Source organism: Solanum tuberosum, unplaced genomic scaffold (assembly GCF_000226075.1).
Source record: "Solanum tuberosum cultivar DM 1-3 516 R44 unplaced genomic scaffold, SolTub_3.0 scf00105, whole genome shotgun sequence".
NCBI lineage: Eukaryota > Viridiplantae > Streptophyta > Magnoliopsida > Solanales > Solanaceae > Solanum > Solanum tuberosum.
Genome location: NW_006239031.1, coordinates 1,419,784 through 1,445,185, shown reverse-complemented (window position 1 = coordinate 1,445,185; position 25,402 = coordinate 1,419,784). Strand labels below are relative to the sequence as shown.

At 33.6% G+C, this 25,402-nt stretch overlaps 4 protein-coding genes, 1 long non-coding RNA gene and 1 other non-coding gene across 7 annotated transcripts; 4 read left to right on the top strand and 2 right to left on the bottom strand.

Annotated features, from left to right (window-relative positions):
• Window positions 1-4,129: 4,129 nt before the first annotated feature.
• On the top strand, window positions 4,130-7,257 carry LOC102587924 (uncharacterized). Its single transcript, XR_001473640.1, has 2 exons — window positions 4,130-5,996; window positions 6,845-7,257. It is a non-coding gene; the product is annotated as an uncharacterized lncRNA (long non-coding RNA).
• A 1,707-nt stretch (window positions 7,258-8,964) lies between these two features.
• Window positions 8,965-16,855, top strand: LOC102587389 (UDP-sugar-dependent glycosyltransferase 52). 2 transcript variants are annotated; one of them, XM_006349341.2, is made up of 15 exons: window positions 8,965-9,129; window positions 9,495-9,566; window positions 9,845-9,929; window positions 10,007-10,146; window positions 10,398-10,468; window positions 10,897-10,978; window positions 11,299-11,400; window positions 11,770-11,825; window positions 12,245-12,279; window positions 12,848-13,064; window positions 14,118-14,333; window positions 14,817-14,876; window positions 15,042-15,081; window positions 16,087-16,308; window positions 16,613-16,855. In XM_006349341.2, the coding sequence occupies exons 1-15, from the start codon at window positions 9,064-9,066 to the stop codon at window positions 16,667-16,669; spliced, it is 1,521 nt and encodes a 506-aa protein (XP_006349403.1). In that variant the 5' UTR covers window positions 8,965-9,063; the 3' UTR covers window positions 16,670-16,855. The 2 variants fall into 2 exon arrangements, with proteins under 2 accessions (XP_006349403.1, XP_006349404.1); XM_006349342.2 differs by having other exon boundaries at window positions 9,048-9,129; window positions 9,508-9,566.
• A 104-nt stretch (window positions 16,856-16,959) lies between these two features.
• On the bottom strand, window positions 16,960-17,032 carry TRNAK-CUU (transfer RNA lysine (anticodon CUU)). Its single transcript has one exon. It is a non-coding gene; the product is annotated as a tRNA-Lys (tRNA).
• A 1,848-nt stretch (window positions 17,033-18,880) lies between these two features.
• LOC102587061 (basic blue protein-like) lies at window positions 18,881-21,305 on the top strand. The gene is made up of 2 exons (XM_006349340.2): window positions 18,881-19,122; window positions 20,964-21,305. The coding sequence occupies exons 1-2, from the start codon at window positions 18,960-18,962 to the stop codon at window positions 21,161-21,163; spliced, it is 363 nt and encodes a 120-aa protein (XP_006349402.1). The 5' UTR covers window positions 18,881-18,959; the 3' UTR covers window positions 21,164-21,305.
• Window positions 21,306-22,661: 1,356 nt separating this feature from the next.
• Window positions 22,662-23,951, top strand: LOC102603515 (chemocyanin-like). The gene is made up of 3 exons (XM_006349376.1): window positions 22,662-22,833; window positions 22,964-23,148; window positions 23,697-23,951. Exons 1-3 carry the CDS (start codon window positions 22,662-22,664, stop codon window positions 23,949-23,951), a joined length of 612 nt encoding a protein of 203 aa, XP_006349438.1.
• A 653-nt stretch (window positions 23,952-24,604) lies between these two features.
• LOC102586715 (basic blue protein-like) lies at window positions 24,605-25,065 on the bottom strand. The gene is made up of 2 exons (XM_006349339.1): window positions 24,894-25,065; window positions 24,605-24,801 (listed from the first exon to the last, which is right to left on the bottom strand). Exons 1-2 carry the CDS (start codon window positions 25,063-25,065, stop codon window positions 24,605-24,607), a joined length of 369 nt encoding a protein of 122 aa, XP_006349401.1.
• Window positions 25,066-25,402: the final 337 nt, after the last annotated feature.

Below are 25,402 nucleotides of genomic sequence, written 5' to 3'. Positions count from 1 at the left end.
ATCTATTTTGAAGAGTGCTATGTTGCCACTTGGGGGCATTAATGAAACTCAGTACTAAATTATTCTCGGTCTCAATTGCTCTTGGATTATTTAATAATGGCTCTCTAGCTTCTCTTTAGTGTAGCAATTATTGGAAGGTGTAGTGTCTTATTAACTTGTCCTAATAACTTAAAAGGAGATCGAAGAGACTTTTTGGTAGACTTATTTTTGAACTTTTTGTGGTTGAGCATATCTTATGCTGAGGCTGATATGCCTATTTCTTTAATAATAAGATGTTCATCTCCATATACAGAAGAAAATTCAATAGCAGCAGCCTTTTTTAGAACAATTTATTGACATACCCTTGATGTAGTATCCATATGATGTGGAGCGAGTCCATTATCACATGCATTTGCTTTTCCATCCTTATTTCCAGTAGTTTCATTTTGCATAGCCACATGATCTAGTACATTGTTGTTTCTCCTGAAACAAGTACAATGCAAGACATTACAGTTGTAATGCCAAACATATGTACGTCAAATGGCCTTTGTGATGTTACAATTTTAGTCTACTGTGTAGTCCACACAAACTGAAAAACTTGTAGGTAAGCACGCGTTATAAACTTCGGAATTGACATATTAAATGCATCCAAAAAGCAGAATTGACATGTCTAAAAATTCCATCCAATAAAGCAGAAGAAATTATGAATATCCAGAACAAGACAAACTAGATGGTCTCAAAACACCCAGACTGTTGCGAGTTGCTGTTGGGGAAATCCGTAAAGTTGGAACAGCCCAAATTGTTTTTAGCCAACATTGCACTAGCTAGACAATAAGAGCTGGCTTCACATACCAGCTTGACTGTTATGCATGTATCTAAAAATTCACTTGTAGATGAATTTTATTTAGAAACATCCATTGAGCAAGAGACAGTATCTTCTGCCATTGCTGATTGAGGCGTCGAGCGTTCTATAGTAGTAGTTGGTGATACTAGCAGCATAGCTCCAAGACCAATCTCATTAGGAGGAATGTATTTGTTCCTTGCATAAATTAGAGTAACAGGTTCATCTCCGTCAGATATTATTTCAAAGCCTGGTGCCTGGAGATTGTTATCAAGTGTCCTCTGGATTTGAGCAGGTGACAAAATGCTATGTCTAAGCTTTGATATCTTTCTTCTTGGGACACTGTCAGGATTCAGGTGAGGATCTTTGTCTGCTTCTTCAAAAAGAAGGTGAACATTAGTGCACATAAAACAATAAGGTACTAATACAATAGATATTTTCTTTTCTTTTTTGTGTGTGGGAGTGGGGGGTAAGCTGTTACAAAAATTTGTATGGTTAAATATATTAGTTTTCCACTTTCTTATAACCCTTACACTTAAGAAAGGATTTGATTCAGGACACGACCTAGATACTATCTTACAAATACTTGTCGCTCCCAGACATGGACTCCAAGATAAACCTTTAGAGGTCCTTTCGGGGCATCTAAACTCCTCTCCTGTGGTAAACTGGAAGACTGTACTCCTTAACAAAGACAGGGGGGGGGGTGCTGGGAATTTGAAATTTGAGATTGTAAAATGGAAGTCTTCTGAAGAAGTCGTTTGTGGAGGTACATTGAGGAGAGAAATGCTTTCTGGAAAGAGGTGATTAAAGCCGAGTATGGTGAGCTAACCCCATGGTGTACAGAGAACACAGTTGAACCTTAAGGGGTGTGGGAGTATGGAGAACAATCAGAAGTTTGTGGCCTCAAATGAAGGCAGACTTTTATATCAAAGTGGGAAATGACAGTAAAACAAGATTTTGGAAAGATTTCTGGATAGAACAGTTCCCTCTAAAGAATCTCTTCCAAATTTGTGTGAATCCTGATGCTAATGTAGGTGCCTGTTGGGCCAGAACAGGGATGGGATTTAGCCTTCAGAAGACTTGTAAATGATTGGGAGGTGGAAAAGGTTGCAGAGTTACTAGGGAAGATAGGTGGAATGAGTATGTATACAATTTCCACAGACAAGATGTTGTGGAATCATTAAAAAAAGTGGTCTTTATTCAGTTAGCAGTGTCTACAGAAGAGGTCTCCAGCTGATGGTTGGGGATCCAAAACATCTCTGGAACTATTTCTGGAGTGGGGACATTCCTACAAAAGTGAAATGTCTCACTTGGCTACTGATAAAGAGGGCATGTTTAACACAGGAAGTACTACAGAAGAAGGGCAGACAGCTGGTCCCTAGGTGCTTTTTATGCAATTTGACAAGAGAAACTGACAGCCACCTATTCTTGCCTTGTAATTTACTAAGCAAACCTGGAATTTGTTTCTCAGCATCTCTAGTCTGAACTGGACAATGCCAGAACATACTTTAGAGTTGTTAAAGAGCTGGGTTAGGAGAGGTGGCAGCAAGAGTCAAAAGAGATGGTGCAGTTAAGTCCATCATGTATATATAAGTGAAATTTTTTTACCATTTGTTTCTTCCATTTGCATGCATTTGTCTGGGGATGATCCTGCTGAACCTAAGCTTGATATGTGAATCATTTCCTCTTCAAGACAAGCTGAAGAGCCATCCTGTCCAGAAATCTCTTCACCAACTTCCAGCTTTTGGTCATCACGAGCTAAGAGATGCGGCTTCATCTCAGAAGGTAACTGATGGCTCTGTTTTTCGTTGCTTGCATGTTTGGGAAGATAGTCATCTAGTGTTCCCCTAGTTCGCCATCTTATTCCACACGCATTGCAGAGCACTGGTTTTGCAGTTGGCCCAGGTCTCCATAGGGGGGTTTCTGTTTGAGTTCACAATTAATTAGCATTTAAATGGGACAAAATATGAATAAAATCTTACAGGTAACTTATCTCAGAAACTAAAGCACAATGACCATTGACAATTAAGATTTTCTTTAAAAGGTTAAGAATGTACTGTACGAGAACAAAAGCGTCACGAAACTAGAGTACGTATAGCGGGGAATATCTTTGGCAAAACAAGAGGAAATATCTTTCTGTGAAACATATATAGACTTTTAGGATGTGTACACACATTTTCATCACCATCTTATGGCACCATACAACATAGTTGAACTAGCTTGATGGTGGAAAGATTAAAAAGGATTTGCTTGTTGTGTTAAGGAACCATGCAAAATAGTTAACCTCTTGGCAGACTGCATTTATTTGCATGATATTTTAAGGAGGAATGCTATCATCTAATCTGACAGTGGTTAACTGTATAATATTCAACAGGGACTTATTCTTTTCTCTAGCGCTCAACAGTAAAATAATTCCCTCCCCCCCCCCAAAGCAGATCACCCACTACTCTCCTGCACTGCAAGCTGCTGGCCTGACCTCTCACCACCACCGGCGACCAGGTACGAAATCCCCCTGCCCTCTTTCTTTCTCCCTTTCTCTGTTTTTTTTTTGTTGCACTTCCACACCGGTCAGCAAGAATCCAGCGACCCCATCCTGATGACCGACGACCGACAGACGACAGGAGTATATCGGAGCTCGCTGGGTTTCGGAAAATCAGTCCATAGTTTATTTTTATCCCCATCAACTCCTAGGTATGATCCACCATCCCTTTTATATATTTTCCTGTCTTATCTAGACCTGATTTTTCCTTGAGAGATTGTTCAGACCTTATCGTTTCTTGATTGTTAACTGATTTTATTAAATCTGATATTGTGTTTGTGAATTTATTATTGTGCCCTTGTGAATATTACTACATTTTCTTTGTTCCTACTTTGAACTGGTATCTTTGCTATAGTTTATTGCTTCTTTTTATTTTCTTCATTGTATTGTGTGACTGCCACTTTTGGATCTAGGGTTTTTGACGTTACGGGTTGCCCCACTTGATTATTTACTTTTGATTATTCTATAACTGGCATTAGTGGCTTCAAAAGGTTTGATGGTAGTTAAAAGTCATGTCAGTGATTTGGGGTGAGGGCAGGGGTTGTAAGGGTACCAAGGGAACTCCTAGGTTGAGAGTTCTGTCTTGGAACATAGGGACATTGGCGAGGAAGTCAATAGAGTTGGTGATTATTCTTAAGAGAAGGAGGATCAATATACCTTGTGTCGCAGGTTCAATCCCCACACCATGCAAAGCGAAGCCTGGTATTTAAGTGGAGAAGGGTAGAGGGGCGGGCCCATTATCCACTGAGTTTAGAAGGCTGTGATTGGTCCAAAGGGCGGGTCACAGACGGATTTCTCGGTTATCAAAATAAAATAAAAATATACCTTGTGTTTAGGACACCTAATGGGTAGGAACTAAGACTAGGGATATAGGTGGGTTCAAGTTAAGGTAATCAGGAAGTTTGAGTAGGAATGGAGTAGGTATTATAGTCTATGTTGCTCAGATTTTTCAAAAATGTCAAGTTGTGCATGTCGGATACTCCAAAAGTAGTGCATTTTGGAGAATTCGACACGGGTGCGGCAACAATTTCAGAGAGTCCAAGCAACATAGATTTTAGAGGAAGATCCTAATGTATCCTATAAATGAAGTCACCAACGTGAACTGGCTAGCTGCTATACATGATGGAGAATTTGGCAGTCTGCCATCAATTTACTTGGGACTACCTCTGGGGGCTAAATCTAAATCTATACAAATATGGGATAGAGTGATAAAGAAGTGTGAAAAAAAGCTAGCCAGGTGGAAAACTCAATACCTCTCCTTAGAGGAAGACCGACTCTCATTAATTCAGTCCTTGATACTTTACCAACTTATATGATGCGTTTATTTCCCATCCCACCAGGGGTTATCAAAAGGTTGGACAACATTAAGAGAGAGTTTTTGTTGCTGGGAAACAAAGAAAAGAAAGGGTACCACCTGGTAAAATAGAAATCTGTGATGACTGCTAAGAAGAATGGGGGCTTGGGATAAAGAATCTGGAATTTCAAAGCAAAGCTCTTAGAATGGAGTGGTTATGGAGATATGCCAATGACAGACAGTTGTTGTGGAGCAGGGTCATTGGTGCCAAATATGAAGCGGGAGACAGCAGGGTCCAAAATGTGCATCTATGCCAGGGATTGGGGACCAAATCTACAATTTATCCAAGATGACCTCGGTTCCTGTTAGACTAAGGGGAGCTGTTTTGAAAATCAATTAACATTTGGCTCGAGAGGTGAGAAAATTCAAGTTCGCTATGTTTTATGTTTAACAGATCGGCAATTTAGGGAAATTTGGTTATTTAGTGTTTCAGGCATGTGATTCTTCAATGTTTATTTGCTTAACATCAGGCACATAAATTCTAAATATCACTGAATCAATTATCCTGTAAAGCAAGAGATTATTGATAAACATAAAAGGCGGGATATAGGTGGTTAATAGAACTTACGCTTGATGCTACAATGGCAACATGGCCCTTGTTTACCCATAAAATCTGGTTCTGAATGATTCCTGTTCAAATCAGGTTGAAGCTACTGTTGCTAACGTTAGAGTTGGATTTGCTTTCAAAATCTAAAAATGTCTGACTGAGGCGACGGATAAAATATATAGACAGATAAGAAATCAGTAGACTACAGCTGGTCATTTATTTATGGAAATAGATTAATCATGATACGGGGTCATTAACTTTGATCTATTCTGTTTTCCCTTTTGTGACAGCTCATCAATTTTGATTACTGTAATTTCTCAACTATTGACAATAGAACTCCAATGAGAGAAATCTTAGATTCTCTATAAAAAAAAATGGGAGTGGGGATTTGGGGTTGGAGTGGATGGGTGAATGCTGGATTTGGTGAATCTTCACAATTTTAGGCCTTTAGTTTAGTGGTCAAGGCTTGTTAAGCAACGAATCTTAAGACAAGGGAGTATTAAATATTTTCTATATGATAATTGAAATATCTAAGAGTGAGCAAATAAGAGAGTTGCCAAATAACCAAGTGAAAAGAAAATCAGTTGCCAAAAACTTTCCAATTGACTGTCTGAATACACCTTAGTGAACTTCCAAATCATGAATGTTCTCATGTTTTTTCTTGGCAGCTTTATTGTCGATTTCTGAGGTACTTATCTCAACTGTTTGTTCTGACGACTCGACTCGCAATATTTTGGTAAGATGATATTGACTCATCTAAACAATATTTCCTTGTTCTTGAAATGCAGATAATCTATTATGGTCTTGGCAATCATTTTATTGTTTAATGGATTCAGTTATGGATGTTTCCTTTTCCAGTCCAGTCCCTGCTACTGAGATGCAGCAGCGGTACTTATTTTTTCTATCTTACTGTGCTTGCACATTTATCTGTCGCTATTGACAGAATTTCGTGTATCTAAGCAGATGGATTTTTCTTTATGTCATTCTCACTGACTTCCAATTAACAACCACTATCACGCCTCACTTCAAGCTAGTTGGGGCGACTCTATGAATCTTTATTATCTTACTTCATTTAAGCTCATCATGATTCGTATTCAAGATTACTAATGCATAATATATGAGGTGTCTCCTTGCCAGATTTCTCATTTTAACTTCCTATCCAACATGACTTGGAAACGTTTGAATATACTAGATAAGATTGTGTTTGATAAATTGATACTAGTAATAATGGTATTTCCCTTGCTTGCTTGTTTACTCGAATGTGAAGTAGGTACACAGTATAGTCCTTTGCCCTGAGTACATGGATGTATAAGTTCTAACAGTCAATGATGTCTCAGTATGTTGGTTTAAGCTTATGTTGGTTGTTTTTCACTGTTCCCATCTCTTGTGAAAATCAATCTTTATTCAATCAGCTTAATCTAGTGGAAACATTATTTATTGCACTTGTGAGTTGTGATGTTCAGTTCATATGTCAAAGTAGTGCATTATTGATGTGCTCTTTTTAAGGTTCTCACACATCATGTTTTCAAGGCTACTGGAGTATGTTTGAAGCTTATTAATGACGAAATGGTGTGCTTCTTTCAGCTGCAGTTTCAACACAGATGTTCTGGCTTAGCCTCTGCCTCTTTGTGATGATTTAACTTGCTGGATTCTCAGAAATCTAATGGTCAACCTGAAAAGCAAAGTGATCATACCCATTAGTGTATGAAATATGAGCGAGTTCAGTTTTGTTTGACCCATTTTCAACTCATTTGCCGGCACCACTAATATCTTACGGGGAAGAGCCTTGCATATTCTTTGTTTAATGGAAAAGTATTTAGTTTTTATGTCACGATAAGCAAATTAATGATCAATGCATAATGGCATATTGATTCTTGAAAGAAACATCAAGTAAGTTGAATATTGGTCACTAAAACAAGACAAGCAAGGCATCCTTGTTGTCTATTGAGTAACTTTGTTCACCAAAATTAAGCATGTGATTATATTGTGTGATCTTATTAAGACAATTTATTATGTACTTGCTTTGGTTCAAGAATGGTAATTGCTTTGACTATAAATTTCCTTTTTTAGTTGGCAATGGTTGACTAAATAGTACCTTTCAATCTTCAATTAGTTGATTTTAACAAATAAGGTAATAGTTTTAATGGTCTAGTGTCCAATTATAAAATTAAAAGTCTTGCTTCTGAATATCTTTATATTGTTGTTGTTGTTGATGCGATTTCTTTATTATTTATTATTCACTGTCCAAAAATGTATTGCTTTATTAAATCAAAATTGCACGATAGTAATGTAAAATAAAAAGTTGTCTAAATATGGTTGTTGAATTTAAAATTCCATAAATTTATTAATAACTTTTTTTCCAAAATTATCCTTGTCTAATAAATTATTAAACAAATGTTTAATAAAATAACTCATTTCATTAATGTTAATAGTTGACTTTTTTTAATGAGAGAATCTTTTTAAAAATCACTTAAAATGGACAGGGGATAATAATCTCTGAATGTTAGATTAAATAGTTTTTGAGTACCATTGGATCGATCATTTTTAGGATAGAATAAAAGGAATTTAGTCAAAATCTTTAAAAATCACCTAAAATGGACTAGTGGGAAGCAATATATAAATGCTAAATTAAATAATTTTCTAGTATATGAGGGGTCAATTTTTTAAAAATAGAATAAAAGGAATTCGGTTAAAATCTTTTTAAAAATTACCTAAATTGACTTGAGAAAAGCATTTTTATGGATGTTAATTTAAATAGTTTCTAAGTATATAATGGGTCAATCTTTTTTAGGTTAGAATAAAAGGAATCTGGTCAAAACCTTTAAAAATCACCTAAAATGAACTTAGAGGGAAACATTTTATGAATGCTAAATTAAATAGTTTCCAAGTATATGAGGGGTTGATTTCTTTTTTAGGACAGAATAAAAGGAATTTGGAAGAATCATTTTTATGTGTCGATCAATATCAAGAAATATTTCTAATATCTAGTGCTACCCTTAGGTTCATTTTGGTTGTCACATTTTTCTTTTGCATTTCTTTTTAAAAAAATATTAATTACAAGGATGATTGATTAAACTACTCTTATTTATTATTTAATCTCAATTTAATATTTGTATTCCTTTCACCTCCTTAATTCCTAATTGTTTTCGTTAAAGATTGAGACATTTTAAACTAAATGCATACTTGAATATTAAGATATTATACTAAAAAATTTATACTAAACAATTAAGACTATTTGTTATTTCAGCATGTGAATATGTGAAATTACATTTCTTTAGAATTAATAATATAAAATTTAAATGAACTATTAAATTGTATATTTATACTATATTAAGATACTTTTAAAAATTATATGACAATTAAAGGTGATGATTGCTAGCAATGATGGTTGTAGGTGTCGATTGGGATTATGTTGGGAGTGTGGTGATAATGAGTGGGCTAGTAGTAATGGTGGCAAACAATATCGACTAACTATAGTTGTTGATCGTTATAGTAGGTTTCTTGAAAAATACTCAAACACTAATTATTACTTTAAAACGCTTTTAAAATTTATTGATGAAACACAATAAACTTTTTTCTCATTTTAAAAATTTAACCAAATGGAAAAAATAATTAATATTATTTTAATTTTATTAATGGAGGAGTAACTATTTTAGAATTTTGCAGCAAAAAATGCACATTCTGAAAAAATAAAATAAAATAAAATTCTGATGTATCCTTGAATTTCAGAAAAAATGACAAAAATAGGTGAAAATTGTTAAGAACCAGAAGTCGTAAAGTGAAGGAAGGAGTAATTGAAGAAGATGAGGAGCAAACCAGTCGCTGTTTTCATGGCTTTCGGAACTAAAGGCGATATCTACCCTCTTGCCGTAACCCTCTTCCTCCTCTTCGTTTTTTTTTTTGTGTGTGTAAATGTAATGCATCGCATTGACATTCAATTGTTATTGCAACTAATTGAAAATTTATCTAAACATTCAATATTCGAATAATTTTTCGCCCCTTTACATTTATCTGTGTGTCAATATTGAAATAGTTTCTATTTCTGGATTTTGTGCTGTACTGGTTTCTGTAGGCTCAAAGTTTTGGGTTATCTTTCTTGTGCTGAATTTCATGACAGGCCTTGTATATTCCCTTCACAATATACAATGGAAATGTTTGTATGAATCATTAATTACCTATATAGAGGTTTTCTTTTACTTGTGCCATATATTTTAATTAGTGACTTGATGAATAGGCCATTGCTGCAGCGTTTGCTTGTGATCAAGAGCAATATCAAGTGGTTTTTATCACTCATTCAGCTCATGAGGTTAGCAAAAGCAGAACAATTCTTATTTGTTGCTTGTTGTCGCAATTTTAAGAGGAGATTGTTTTTGGACATGTTATTGTGTTGTTTGTGTTTATATAAAGTGATCTAGTTTGATTTCAGCAAGCCCTGGAAAGAAACCCAGATAATTTAGCCTTTAGGCTGGATAAGGCAGCCAAATTCTTTTCTCTTTGAACATAAATATGTGGCATTTCAGAAAGTTGACACTGAATGCTTCAGAGTTTTTTTTTCTTTCTTTTATTTCCTTTTGTTCCTGACAGAACTTGATGGTGCACTTGAGAGCAAATAAAGTTACGTATATACCGGTTTCATCGCCACCTGTTGTTTCCCCTCTTGAACATTGTGGTATGTCACTTTATACAGCTTCGTTATGTTTGTTCTTATCCCAATATATCATCAATCAAGTACTGCATGTTGATCAGGTAAGATGGAGTTATCTTTTTCTGCCCACAAAAGGGAAATTATCCAGAAACATAGGTATGAGTGTACTTCGATTATTGAGGATATCTTTGGAGATAGCTCAGTGGAAGGCGATGTTATTGCTATTAATTTCTTCGCTCTGGTAAATTCTCTGGCATTTAATTGTTCTATATCCCTTTTAATTTTTGTTTTTAGAGAGGAAATTTCCTTTCATCAAGATGAGCTTGGCGAGTCTATCTCCTTAGAAGGGTAGAAAGTTTGGGGGAGGAGGATGTGGAGAGAAGGAATGAGGAGGTGAATTGCTTTCAATTATATGTACAGGAAGTATAGTCATTGTCAATTATAGTACAGTCGCAACGCTTTGTTTTTTTCACCGTATAACTTGAGTTCCAGGAAGGTTGGAGTTTTGCTGAGCTTTTTCGGGTCCGTTGCATTGTGGTTGCTCCTTATGTTGTTCCCTATAGGTAGCAAGAGAAACTTTCTTATTTCCCTTCTTTCGATAACAATCATATTGTCTTTACCTCTGTCTTTAACTATGTATTTATTTACAAGTTACAACAATTTATGGCTCCTTTAATTTGTTAATTGGTATACCATGGATTTGCTTCGTATGGCAATGAACTTGATGAACATCTCTCCATGAACTTCTTGTTCTGGACTCACTTGCTTTCTTTGTTACTAGTAAGGTAGACCTGTTTGAGTATATGGAGGCCAAGCATTTAAACTCATGAATCCCTTACTTATGTGTAAAATATGCTCATCTTTCATCTGTTCATTCTGAAGCATCTTGGGCATTTGAAATTTCTCTAGTATCTGGACACTTAGGTTGGATGTTAATGCAGAACCTACACTGCTTGTTTGTCTGACTTTTTGCTCTCCTCATGCAATGTAGTGCTCCATCATCATTTGAACGGCAATTTAGGAAAGAACATCCAGGTTTATATAACCATCTCCAGGAAGCTCCCACTGACAAGGTACTTGACGAATTCTGTAGCCGCTTGGTATATTATTCACCGACTTTCATTTGGAAAATCAGTTCCACTTTTCATTTAAAATGTACAGTGAGTTAATGGATGGACTTATGGCTGTGATTCTAGTAAAATCTTCATCTACATTTCAAATTTTGTGCCTGTGGTATAAGCTTCTTCAGTACTAATACCAGCTGATTGATCGTCAATTTTGTTTCAACCCTGTTAGGTTGTTAATGTTATATGAGTCCTTCCCCTGCATTTTAGTCTTATTTTCTTTGAGTAAAGACAGCAATTGCATGAGTTGAGGCTTTTGCTGATTGTAGGTTGGCTGGAAAGATGTCATCCATTGGATGTGGCCACTTTTCACTGAGGAGTGGGGATCGTGGAGAAGTCTGGACCTGAACCTGAGTTCCCTTCCTTTTACGGTGTGTTCTTTACTCCAGCCAATGACAATTTTCCTAAATTTTCCTTTCTAATCAGAGCGTTGAACTTTGAGGCTGGAATTCACTCAATTTAGATATTCGTCTTTAAGGGGCAAGCCAATCACTGAACCACACGGTTCTATTTTTTAGCTTATTTTATGATGCAACAACCAGGCTTTTTGATAACTAAAAACTTTGTAGAACTTATATTTTTCTAAATCAAAACCAGTAACCAATTCAGATCTGAACCCATAAACTGAATTGTTTGGGTCACTGGTGTTTTGGTTAAAGGCAAGTAGTGCTCCCTCTCCTATTGAATCTCTGTTAATTTTTCTGCTTCCTTGTATTTACTGGTCTTTCATTTGGATGCAGGACCCTGTAACAGGTCTTCCGACATTCCATGAGAGGCTTCCGTCTCCTCTACTATTGTAAGATAATTGTACTAGCTAAAAAGTATCTATAGAACTATGGAACACTATAAAGTTCTAGAAGATAATAGTAGGATAAATCTTAAGGGTGTAGAAAAGAATTAATTTGGCTTTTACTAGCTTTTCAAAAATCTCTTTAAAAAGTGCTTTCAGATTGTGTCTTTCCGGTCATCTTGGGAAGTCTATAGAACTCTTACCTGAGATTTGGTGTTCCGTTAGCCATGTTGCCTTCTAAACAAAGGAGCAAGGAAAAATTGTGTAAAGATGTATTTTTCGAAGTATTTCCAAATAGAATAAGTCGATATTTTATCTTTGACCTATAGGTTATTGGCATCTTAATATATATGTTTCCATGTGTCTATTTATTGTCACGGGATAGTTGTTATTGCACTTTCTGACATATTGTGACTTGCTCACAGGTATGGATTTAGCAAAGAAGTTGTTGAGTACCCTGGTATGGCTTATGATGATATATCTATATACATCTCTTCTTAGTTTCATGTGAAAATTTCCTGACATGAGAATAAAATGCTAAAAAAATTAATATTGTATATATTTCTCCATTTTGGTGATCTTTGACCTTTTGTGACATGATTACTTAGAATCTGTAGAACTGCATGATTACAATGGAATTTTGAGTAAAATGGTGGTAACAGAATTGCAATAATGGTGTTATAAGGAATCAAGTTGATGCTTCTGAGAATATATGTCTGTGCCTTTTTTGTTCTTCGGAGTTGTAAAGTACATATTAGTTGAAAGCCACTTTGCTTTTCTATTTTAGGGTAAATCCAGCTATATTACAAATTCAGCTACTCTATTGACTTTAAGGCTACAAGCTTTCCAGACTTTGGCTATGTAAGATAACCTAACTATGGTCCTTGTAAAATCGTGAGAAGAAAAAAAAGTTGAGCCGCCTGCTTTAGATAGTTTTGTCAATGCAAAAAGTTATTATTGACAAAGTTGTATTGATAAAGCTATTATACCGTTGTTATTAAGCTGATCAGTGGAACCCTATATATTAGGTTATTGGCCATCAAAAGTGCGGGTTTGTGGCTTTTGGTTTCCTCCCAAGGAATGGCAGTTTTCTTGCAATGACTGTGCAGAAATCTCTGCATCGGTTTCTTCAGGGAGTTCAAATAAACAAAATGAATTGTGTTCTATCCACCTCAGCTTGCAGGTTTTCATTGAATTTCCTGCTACAGAGCTGCCTATTTTCATAGGTCTGAGTTCAATTGGAAGGTGAAGTCCCATTTTGACTATTTTATTTTCATGCAAAGCTCTGTTCTTCTCTCAGTATATAAGTTTTGAGGGACTAATGAGAACTCTTTATCAAAAAAAAAAAAAAAGGGACTAATGAGAGCTCTTTTCCTGTCTTGAAGTTAGTATGTGCTAACTGCTTATGTTCATTTCAAATGTCCTCTCTGTTTCCTCTTAAATAGTACAAAATAATTCTAGCATTAAATCCAATTTGGATAGAAGAGGTTTATTTTGGTTTTCATCGTTAGTTTTTGAGTTAGATTTTCTTAATTGTCCCATTATCTTCTATGTCCTTTTGAAGATTAAAAATCACAGGCTGATTTTTTTCCCGATAAGGTAAATCAATTTTATTAAAAGAGGTGTAGACCTAAAAAGTAGAAAACCAACAATATAAGATGGTTTTCTACAAAAGATACCCAATCATCTTTACGAAAAGAGAACTCATGGGTGCATCAAAAGGAAATAAGGGACAAGTGACTACTCCTTAACTTTACAAGATTCATCCGTACACCCTCAAAAACTCTTCTTTCTCTCCACAGGACCCACATCAATGCTAGTGGGGCAACACTCCAAGCCCTGCTTCTTCTCCTGCAGTTCCAGCTAAACTTAAGATCCTTCACACTGCCTGGCCAAACCATGATAAAATTCCCCACCATACCTCGAAGCAACCCGACAGTGAGGAAGGAGGTGATCTGCATTTTCCCATAGCCATAGCTGTTTGAATGTTTTTCTTAGAAAACCATAATTTTGTTAGGCTTTCTACTTTTTGGTATACCTCTTGTAAATTAGATTTTCCCCCCATAACATCAATAAAATAATTGCTTTCATAAACAAAATTGCAAAATCGATATAATGTTGTCTCTAATTTTTTGCAACTTGATTCATGATATTTTAATTTCACTCCTTCATTTTATGTTTTTAACATGTATGCTTTCTGCAGGACAAATTTAGTTGAATTTTGCTTAATTACTCTCTGTGCTATTGTTGAATATATATACCTTCTTATCATGAACTTGTCTCTGATTGGCTCTGCAGCATGGGTTTCTTGAGGAACCCTCATGCATTCCTTCGGGTCCTTGGAACTGCATTAGACATATCAGGTAGCAGATTTATTTTGTTCTCAGCTGGCTATCAACCTTTAGAAGCAGCAATTGACTCTTATGCCAAGGAAGCATCCTCTTGCCCGGAACAAACACAACGGAGTAATGAAGGAGTTTCTCTTTTTGGAGGTCGACTCTTTTGTTTCTCTGGGTAAGTTCATATGCTGGACCCACTTGGATCCTTAACAATTCTAATAGAGGGAGTATTAGGTTTACGTTATGCTTTTGGAGTATGTTTTTGCACTAAAAGATTCACAAAGGACCATAATGTTTCATTTTCTTATAACAAATGGTTGTAGGTTATTGCAATACTAGAGCCTGTTGGATTGGCTTATTTCGAGTGTTTTTAAGCCAAAATAGCTTTAAAGCATTTTTCCAGTGTTTGGGTAAAAAAAGTATTAAAAAAGTGCTTATAAGCACTTGATTTTAAGCGAAAATGATAAAAATAAGCCAAAAGTCGTAAGTTAGGATTTCTAACTTATGACTTTTGGCTTACAAACCAAAAAGCCAATCCAAACAGGCTCTTAATGTTTGATCTCCTTGTTAAGGGTTCAAACTAACAGTTTGGAAGCTATAATTAGAAACATCCTATACAATTATTCTGGTTATTGAGATTTGGTTGTCTTTCTTCAAGTTCCGTCCCATACAATTGGCTGTTTCCAAGGTGTGCTGCTGCAATTCATCACGGTGGAAGGTTGGATGTGTTCCACTTTTCTTTTTCCATTTTCTCTTACTGATTCCTACCTCCAGTTGTTCTCTGTCTCTCTATCCTCACTCTGTGTGAAGAGTTATGCTAACCATTATGCATCTTTTCTTGTTATTAATGCGTTTGCTTCCCTTTGGATCTCAATATCCCCAGTGGATCCACGGCTGCCGCTTTACTGGCTGGAGTTCCTCAGGTTTGTTTCATTGTTGGGTTTCTGCAACTTATGGCAATCTCTGCAGTCTATCTGAAATTACAGATATTGCAAACGTGAAAGCAATTTATTGTCTATAAAACTTGGTATATTTGGGAAGAATCTTGATTCCTTTTTTCCTTTATAAGGTTTCAGATCTGTGGAATCTTCATTTGACTATCATCTTTATTTATAATTTAGTAGTAAGTCATTCTTGCTGGAGTGGAAATATGAGAAAGGTCAATTCAGAGAAGTTATTGTAACGCTTCTGATCTGCGATTGACTATCTTTAGGAATAAGATTTTCACCTAGCACATGAGATTGCATATTGTTTTTTAGCAAAACTATCATATGTTGTTTAAATAGATCCGTTTGTCAGTTTAAAGTTTAAAGAACTTATGGTATAGAGAACTTAAATTATTGAATATTGGAATGAGACGGATCTTAATGAAGCGAAATGAATAGTGAAATAGCAACCTGAATTAGTTGGGGATGGAGGCGAGTTGTTGTTTGTTGTGGTAATATATTGATTAAACTGCGAAATGAAGCTTAGAAAGATTAAGATTGTCTCCCCCAAGGCCTAGCTTGAGTGGCAAAAGGTGGAGGATTTGTGGCTGGTCGCAGGTTCAAGCCCCACACCATGCAAAGCAAAGCCCGGTATTTAAGTGGAGAAGGGTAGAGGGACGGGCCCATTATCCACCGAGTTTAGAAGGCTATGATTGGTCCAAAGGGCGGGTCACAGACGGATTTCTCGGTTTTAAAAAAAAAAGATTAAGATTGTCTAAGTTAAAATTTGGTACCATCATGTATATGCGCTCATTTAACCTATAATTGCATTAAAAGTTGGATGTATATTTTCATAGACTGTCAAGAAGATGTCATGGAATGTTTCGATTGATGTGATGAAATACGGGTGATGTTTGACGTTAAGATTTTAGTTCAGTAAAGGTAAAAGGTCAGAAATTGGTGCAAATTCTCCTACATGATATCTGCTTTACATAATGACAGGTGATATGTCCATTTATGCTGGATCAATTTTACTGGGCGGAGAGGATGTATTGGCTCGGTGTTGCCCCTGAGCCATTGAAAAGAGAACACTTGGTACCAGATAAAGATGAAGATTTCTACATCAAGGAAGCTGCAAACATGCTTGTGAGGGCCCTGGACTATTCTCAGTCTTCTGAAGTCAAATCCCGTGCTTTGCAGATTTCTAATAAATTGTCTAATGAGGTAAGATCAATTCTTGATGATGAATAAACACAAGGTCCTTCCATAATCCTACATCATAATGGCTTGCAATGCTGCTGATGCCTGTCAACACTTTCAAATAGATGTGATCTATTATATATTTGTATTTCTAACTTCATTTTGCATATGTATAAGTGATGTGAGTTGAAAGTAATGAATTCAGCTAAACTCGCTCTATATCTACCGCTGGCTGCTGCTATTACTAATACTGTTATAAAGCACATTATAGGCAGTGTCTTTCGCTTCAGTTTAATAGTGAGATTGATATCGTTTGGAAAATGTTCAGGATGGAGTGTCGGAAGCAGTTCATCTCATTAACGAAGAGCTAAGAAGTTGTCGATGATACATACTAGTACTATTTATTTCTTGTTCTTTTGGATAGAGGATGATATTAGTACTGGATTTTTTTTCTTCCTTTGAAACAATTTAAAGGCATTTCATCTGGGTTTTCTCTTTTCTTTCAATTATTTGTAAACACCCCTTTGCTTGATAATTGAACTTCAGTATTATATTAATCTGCAATTTTTTTTGTTCCATGCTATTATTCTTGATTGGGTTAAAAGAGGATACTTGGACTTGTTACATATTTTTTAGTTGAATTCATGTTTTTATAATCAAGGGAAAAAAAAAGAACGCCCACCGTGGGGCTCGAACCCACGACCACAAGGTTAAGAGCCTTGCGCTCTACCAACTGAGCTAGACGGGCTTTGTTGTGGGACCTATTGCAAGCAATGATTAAGACAGTATAACATAAAAATGAATAGTATCATACTAGAGCTTCAACATATGAATGCTCCTTGTTTAAGAACTATGTGCTTGTTTCTAATTTAAATTTAGTTGAACTTTAATACATATATCAAATATTATTAAGTGAAAAAACAAAAACGAAAAAGGATTGAAGAAATGATTTCCTTCTAGTTCTAAATTTATGTATTGAGGGTTTTCGCCAAACTAAATAAGTCAAATTAATGTGGAGGAAAAATGAAGTAAGAAGGACAAGTTTATCTAAAATCAAATGTTGGGTTGGTGGGCAGTGGACTCAAATAAAGTGTGAAAAAGTAGTTCACATTTTGAAAAGGTCAAAAAGTTTAGATTTAACTGACACAGTAGTGGTTCATAGATCACTTGAATTCAATTCTATTTGAATTCAATTCATCTCTTGAACCAGTAGTTTTTTCTTTTCTTTTTTCGATTCGTGTCCTGTCTTCACTTTAAAGTCACAAAGGAAACTTTGTATCTAGAGAGATTTGAACTCAAGACTTCTGATTAAGGATGAAAAATTATTTATCACTCCATCACAATCCTTATTGGTGAATCAATAATTTACTTATTTCCTCTCTTTTTTTCTCTTGCCACGTGTCATTCGGTATTCTTTTGAGATTCAATCAAACCGTTCTAGCAGGAACTTTCACTTTAAAGCAAAACATTCTTCACCAAAGATAATTTTATTTTCATAGCTCGAATTCAAAATATCTTATTATTAAAGCTAGAGATAATTTATACTTATCCTCACAATATCTAGTTAAGCATTTAAAAATATGATAAAATCACTCACAAGTGATATATCAAATAAAGTAAGAGCAAAGTAATGGTAACTTGTCATTTCTTTTTCTAAATTTCCCCTCCTACTCCCACTTTCTCTAGTAGCCAAATCCACTGAGACATAAAAAGTACATAAAATTAAAATAATCCTGCAAATCTGCAATTTTTTTTGACCTTTTACTAATTTTAACTATTTAATTGCCCCTCTTTCTTGACAAATAATGTTCACGTACAATTTTTAAAATAGTGGGTTGGTAGTCAGCATTGAAAATTGAATGCCTTATTTTCAATGATATACGTACAATACGTAGATTGTCTCTCCACTAATTCATCTCTTGCTTTCTTATTTTTCTAACTTATAAAAACTTTTGTGTATATAAAATATTTAAATAAAATTTACATATTTAAAAATTAAACGAAATGGAGTATAAATCAAATGGAAGTAACACCTTTGCAAAAATGGGGACGGATCGAAGGAGTTATCAATTAATGTTTTATTATAAGAAAGATACTTAATATTGATCTGATTATGTAAATATATATGGTACATAAAAAACCATTGGATTTATAAAAAAAATAAAAAAAGAACTTTCAAAAGTAAATCCAATTGTATTATTTAGATTCAAAGAAATATCTGAATCCAATGAAACAAAACTCCTTTCCTTATTTGGTGTACCTACTTGAGCCGGATGAAAGGAAACTTTCACGTCCGATTTTGAAGGGGGGGAGATCCTATAGATGATCATCGATTATGCGAGTTCGGACGAACCTAACGTGTAAATATTACATTAGAACTCAATTATTATCACTATAAAATTTAGAATTCATAAAAAAAAAATGAAATTCAAACTTCATCTTTGCACCGACATGCTTTAATCTTTTTTTATCGGGAGTGGAATATTGTGGACCTACACTACATACTGCTTGACCCAAAACAGTAAATTAAAGAATTCAAGGACCACAAACCATCATATTTTTCTCTATAAAATGGGAGTTATACTTGCACAACTAATATATCCACACAACTCATTAATAATTATATCTATAGAGTTGTTTTAATTAATTAATTTAGTCAGGGAAGAAGCAGTGCAATGGAAATGAACATGAAAATGGTGTTTGTGTTATGTATTGTGGTGCTCATTCAAACTGAGATGGCTCATGCTGTTGAGTACAAAGTTGGTGATTCTGGTGGCTGGACTTTTAACACTGTTGGTTGGCCTAAGGGCAAACGCTTTAGGGCTGGTGATATTCTTAGTAAGTATGATTCTTCGATATCGTCTCACTTCATGAGTTAACTTTTCTATGGATCCCTTACTTGTGGGCATATGTATTGAAAAAATTGCTCTCTCCGTTTCAAAAAGAATGATTTCCTTTCTTTTTTAGTCTGTTTAAAAAAGAATGACTTATTTCTTTTTCTGGTAATATTTTAATTTCAGCTTTTCACGTGTCATCTTTAGGACCACAAGAATAAATGACAGTTTTGTACATTTGACATAACTTTAATTTAGGACCACAAGATTCAAAAGTCTTCTTTATTTTTTTAAACTTTGTGTCAAATCAAACTAGACAATTCTTTGTGAAACGGAGGGAGTACTAAATAAGCACAAATACTATATTTGAGTTCCATAAATATATCAATTGGATCATATAAAATAGTACAATAACAAATTCAAATTTATTTAAGTAGAATATGTTCCTAATTATTTTGTTCACGCTTCAAATATTCGGGCTAAGCATTAAAATGTTAAATGTTCCACAAAAATTTAATACTCCCCCGCCCCCCCCCCCCCCTCCCCCCCCCCCCCCCCCACACACACACACACACAAAAATAAGTGCTTTGTTTTCTTTTCTAAGGTCCCATAATGTTGACTGGTTTTTAATTTTGTTATCCTAAAACTTTTCAAAGGACTGCCAAATTTTTTGTTTCATGGGACCCTGTTTTATTATTTTTAGTTTAATTTTGACCCTCTTGACTCTTGAGGGTAACTCAAAGAGAACTAGAGAAGTATTTCATTTGTTCATTTTTACTTGTTCATTATATTAAAAATAGTTATTTTTTTGTCTCAATTTATGTGACTTACTTCTCTTTTTAGTCAGTTCCAAAAAGAATGACACATTTTTATATTAAGTAACAATTTAACTATAAAATATTTATTTTACCCTTAATGAAATGATTTACAGCCATACAAATTTCTATCATTCATTTTGAACCACAAGTTTTAAAAAATTTCCTTTTCTTTTTAAACTTTGTGTCGAATCAAACTACCTCACATAAAATGAGATGGAGGGAGTATTTAATAATATTTGTCTAGTTTAAAAAATCAAGAAATTTGTACTTATTTCATCCTTGATATTAAATATTATTTAACATTTACTAAAACATTAAATTTAATATGTTCAAAAAAATAATATAATAATATTGGCTGTTGCTCTTGTTATTTATTGTTTCTGACTGTTGTTGGATGGAGGAATTATATTTTTTTTCTTTTGCACCATCAAATTAAAATGAGTTACCGACAATATAGATTTAATTTAAAGATATTATCCTCTGTCTCTAATTACTTATCCACTTTTGAATTGACACATCTGTTAAGATAATAATTATTGATATAGTGAGTTTACCATTTTAATCCAATTAATTATGAATTGGATGAATTAAAAATTTAAGATTTTCAAAAAGTACTATATTTTTCAAATTAATTAATTGATGGTATAATAGGGGAACAATTTGTCCTTTCTTGATTTGTCAAATGGACAAGTAATTAGGAACAACTAAAAAAATTGAACAAGTAATTAGGGACAAATAGTTGTTCTACTACCACTTTTAAACCTAAAAAAATCACTTTCCCACTTGTGTTATAATGACAATGATTCTTAATGTTATATTGCCGTTAATGATAATTACACCTACCAATATGTGGTCCATTGAGAGACATGTTTTATGATTACATGTAACGCATTTATGTTCCAACCAATTCTGATTTTGTACAATATTTGTTTGTCACCCACAATTATTTCACTGCAAAATAGTACTACTATAGTATATTATCTCCTTTTAAAAAAATTATAAAAAATTCTGAATACGCTACCGCAGCATTCAACTACCCTAATGGTGCGCACAATGTGGTGGCGGTGAATAAAGATGGTTATAACAAGTGCAGCACACCAAGAGGTGCAAAAGTGTACAGCAAAGGGGGTGACAAAGTAAAGCTAGTAAAGGGACAGAACTATTTCATCTGCAATTATGCTGGTCATTGTGAATCTGGAATGAAGATTTCTGTCTTTGCTATGTGAAACTACCAAATCAATTATCCTACTGTTCCTATAAAGTCTTTAAACTTTCTATCATGTGTCACCTATGTTGGTGTACTAGTACTACTACTATATAATATGACAAATAATGGATTAATATGAACTTTTTGCTACTTCTATATTGGATATTTTTCATAGACAAAGTTATTCGATATTTGTACTTATGGAAGGTAATAGATATTTTATTTTATTTTTTAAAAAGGAAGGTAAGACATTTATCTCGCTAGTGGCGCTACTATTAAGAAAATATTCGAAAAAACTATCGGAAACTTTAAGTTAAGCGATGAACTGATGAAAAATGATAATTATAATATTTTGGCCAAATGCCTCGAATAGTTCAACATTAATTCCACATTATATATACATATATCTATCAAAAGAAAAACTACTTAATAAGGCAAACATTCTTTATCATATTTCTAATTCTTCGGTTCTTTCTTTCGATAGTTTGAAATAATTACATATTGTCTCACTAATTAATAATTCCGTATCAAAGTTCAAGTCAAATAAATTTAATATATGCATCCCAGATACATGTGAATTCACACCTAATTTTGATCTCATGTATTCAAGATACATGTATATGAACGTGTATTGATGCGTCAAATACATGTATCCGAAGTCTGATGAGATTTTATTTTATTTTTTTAAAAAAAAAAAAACATTTTCCAGCTGAATTGTGCAAAGGGAGATCTGTAATTTGTGATCTTCAAGCCCATTGAGGAATACAGAACTGAGCCTAAAGAATAACTAGAAAATGGCCCATTGGTCCTAAAAGTAGGAAAGTCGAGAATATGGTAGTAATTGGGATACAGCAATTAACTGGAAATATTTTTTGAAATTGACATAAAATAGCCGTCACCTAAAAAAAAATAGCCGTTATATAGCCGAATATAAATACTTTTTGTCAAGATTTAACTTCATGTAAACAATTTAGTGAATTCCAATCTATAAATCGTCCATATCTAGAAATTAGAACGATAAAATACTTTTTCAGGGGTGCAATCGTCTTGATAATCATTTTCAATTTTCACTAAAGAATATACTTTTTCAGTTTCCTGTAACATTTTTTCCTTTTTAGTCCTTCGAAAAAATAATGATATTATTCATATTTGGTAAATAATTTAATTTTAAACTTTTCATCTACTCTTAATGAGATGATTTATAAGTCCATAAAATCTTTAAATTCTATTTGACCATAAATTTTAAAGGTCTTTTATTTATTCTTAATAAAAATTTGTATTCAGTCAAATAACTTTACAAGAGTTAAATTTCATAAAATTAACATCAAATGACCAACACTAATATCATCAAAATCTAGAAAAATATACATTAGCATTAATTAAGTAGTCTAGCTAGTACCACTATAAAAGGTTGTAACTAAAAGCATTCATCTAAGTTCAAGTCTATACAATTAACACCTTATAAAATTCCAAAAACCTTTAAATTAGACAAATTTTCATTTAGAGAAGTGGAAAAAATGGCATGGAAATTAGAAGGATGTGCTATTTTTTTGGTAATATTCATGATGTTGTTTGCCATCCAAATAAGTAATGCATCAACAACTTATAATGTTGGAGATAGTAATGGTTGGACATTTGGTGTTAGCAATTGGCCTAATGGCAAGAATTTCAAAGTTGGTGATGTGCTTGGTATGAAATTACTAGTATATCATTATTATGCCCTTTATTCATTTTTTTGTTTAAATGCATATTTTAAAGGAATTTATTTAGTATTTAATACTTTGCGACTTTCATAACTTTATTTTATTTTATTTTGCAGTATTCAATTATCCTAGAGAAATTCACAATGTGGTTATAGTGAACAAGGTGGATTACAATAATTGTAACCCTTTAGGAAAAATGTTTAATTCAGGGAAAGATGTGATAACTCTTAAAAAGGGCACAACCTATTTTATTTGTGGTGTTCCTGGTCATTGTGATGGTGCCCAAAAAATTGCAATTACTGCTAATTGATTAAATAAATATTGTTTTCTTTCTATCGTTTTTGATTTGTTTGTCTCTCTTTCTTTTTTTAAATCATCTGCATCTGAGAAGAGGGAAAAAAAATATGTAAGAAGTAACAAATGATTGAATCATATTTGAACTTTTAATTAACATGAAGTAGTATTTTAGTAGCTAGTGATGACTAATTTGGTTATTGTAATACTTAAAGTTTTGATAAATTTTAGTTAAACTCTAATGATAAATGAGTGGAATCGCGTATTGGGGAGAAAAAGTAAAAAGTTTATATTATCAAAATACGAATATTTATCCAAGCATTCATTTTTAAAATCATTTATTCATACCATTAAATCAACGGTATGCCTCCTTAAAAGTAGGCAATATAAAAATGAAAAACATGAAAATTTAATATATAATTAATTCTTTATGTATTAGAACTTGCTATAGAATTAAATATGTTGATTTGTTATAGCTGATAATTAACTAACCCTATACATAATATTTTTAAAATTATTTTTACCTATTTACTAGTATATTTTTTCCCTAAATAGGATACTCCGCAAAATCTAAATTACGCGAAGTCTTCACTTTCAATGCTGCACTCGGGTCAGATTCTCCAAAATACACTATTTGGAGAATCCGACACACACCCGTTAAGGCCAAATTACTTCTCTCTAATTTGCATTCTTCAAGCCCAGAGAAGAATACAGAACTGGGCCAAGCAAATAACTAAGAAATACCCATTGGGCCTAGAAAAGGGAAGCCAAGAACTGGGCCTTAACCTCACCTCCTTCATTGAAGTCTAATGGACCAGCATTCTTTCGTTCGATTTTTTATTCGATTTTGTACCCTAACTATAATACTGAGAAATTGAGAAAATAAACGAATTGAAATTTGAATTACTTTCTTAATTTTTCGTCTTTAAAATTTGAGGTTAGAGAGGATTTCACAAGAATCTAAAGATTCAAATTTGTTGATTTTGTTACTCAAGGGCTAAGCCAGTGTTCAAAACACTTTTTTATTATGTTACTAATAGTTTGGAAATAAATTTATGTTATTCAAAGGTTAAAAACAAATAGTTTTAATTATCTAATATTTAAATATAGAGATAGCATTTCAATATTTAAAGACGTATTCAAATTCGAACATCTAACCGATTTGAATTAAGTAAATTATAAAAAAAGACGCTTATCATTTTATGTTTCAAGAAATACATTACTTAATCTCTTCTAAAAAATAAAAACAATAAGATTTATAGGATATTGAAAATTCCACTCACATGTTCATTAGTAAAATTTATTTTTACCCAAAATAATAATGCTTAGTTTTTTCATTCAAGTAGGCAAGTAAACACATCTATATGGACGAAAGAAATAAAACATTATATTATATAACTATTAGTACTCCAAAGTTACAACAATTGACTAGAATGAAAATAAGACTATAGAATTGGAGTAAATTAATTGGCTGTAACAGCGGCCTTGACACCATTAGCACAGTGTGGTCCGATAGTACAAATGAAATATGATGTTCCTTGTGTGAGAGTTATTTTATCGTCTCCGGAAGTGAAAGCTTGTCCCCCAGCACCATTACAAGAGTCAAACCCTGCTTGGTCCACCTTCACCACATTGTGCGCTCCGGCTGGGTACTTAAACTCTGTATTTTTGTTAACATGAAAAAAAGTACATATACGTTAATAACAGTTTTTCATCATTATTTGAATAGTAAATTTACTAATAAATTCATACCAATAACATCGCCAGTCTTGAAAGTCTTGCCATTAGGCCAACCATTCAACTGGAAACCCCATCCATTAGCATCACCAGCAAGAAATGTATCTGCTTTTGAAATGTTGGTTTGAAGCAAGATGCAAAGCATCATAGCAAAGGCAACAATTGTGACTTTGTTTACTCCAGACATTTTGAGAATGAATAAATTTTATTAACTAGATAGATGCAAAAAGGGGTTAGAATAAAGGCACTTAGTGTTGTTGTGCCAATTGAGTAAGAATGTAGGCCTTTATATAGGGAACTTTACACATACAAAATCGTAATATTGGAACCTTTTATAGTAACAAAGTTAAAAAAAATGTCCATTTTGTAGTGACTTACTAACATTTAACAAAATGAAAATAAAAAAAATAAAAAAAGGAAAAAAATTGAGTGAGTTTCCAAAGATGCAAAAATGATATAGATATCATTTGAATAGTATTTTTTTAGGAAAGAAGATAAATGCAATTCTTTGACTATTGAAGTGA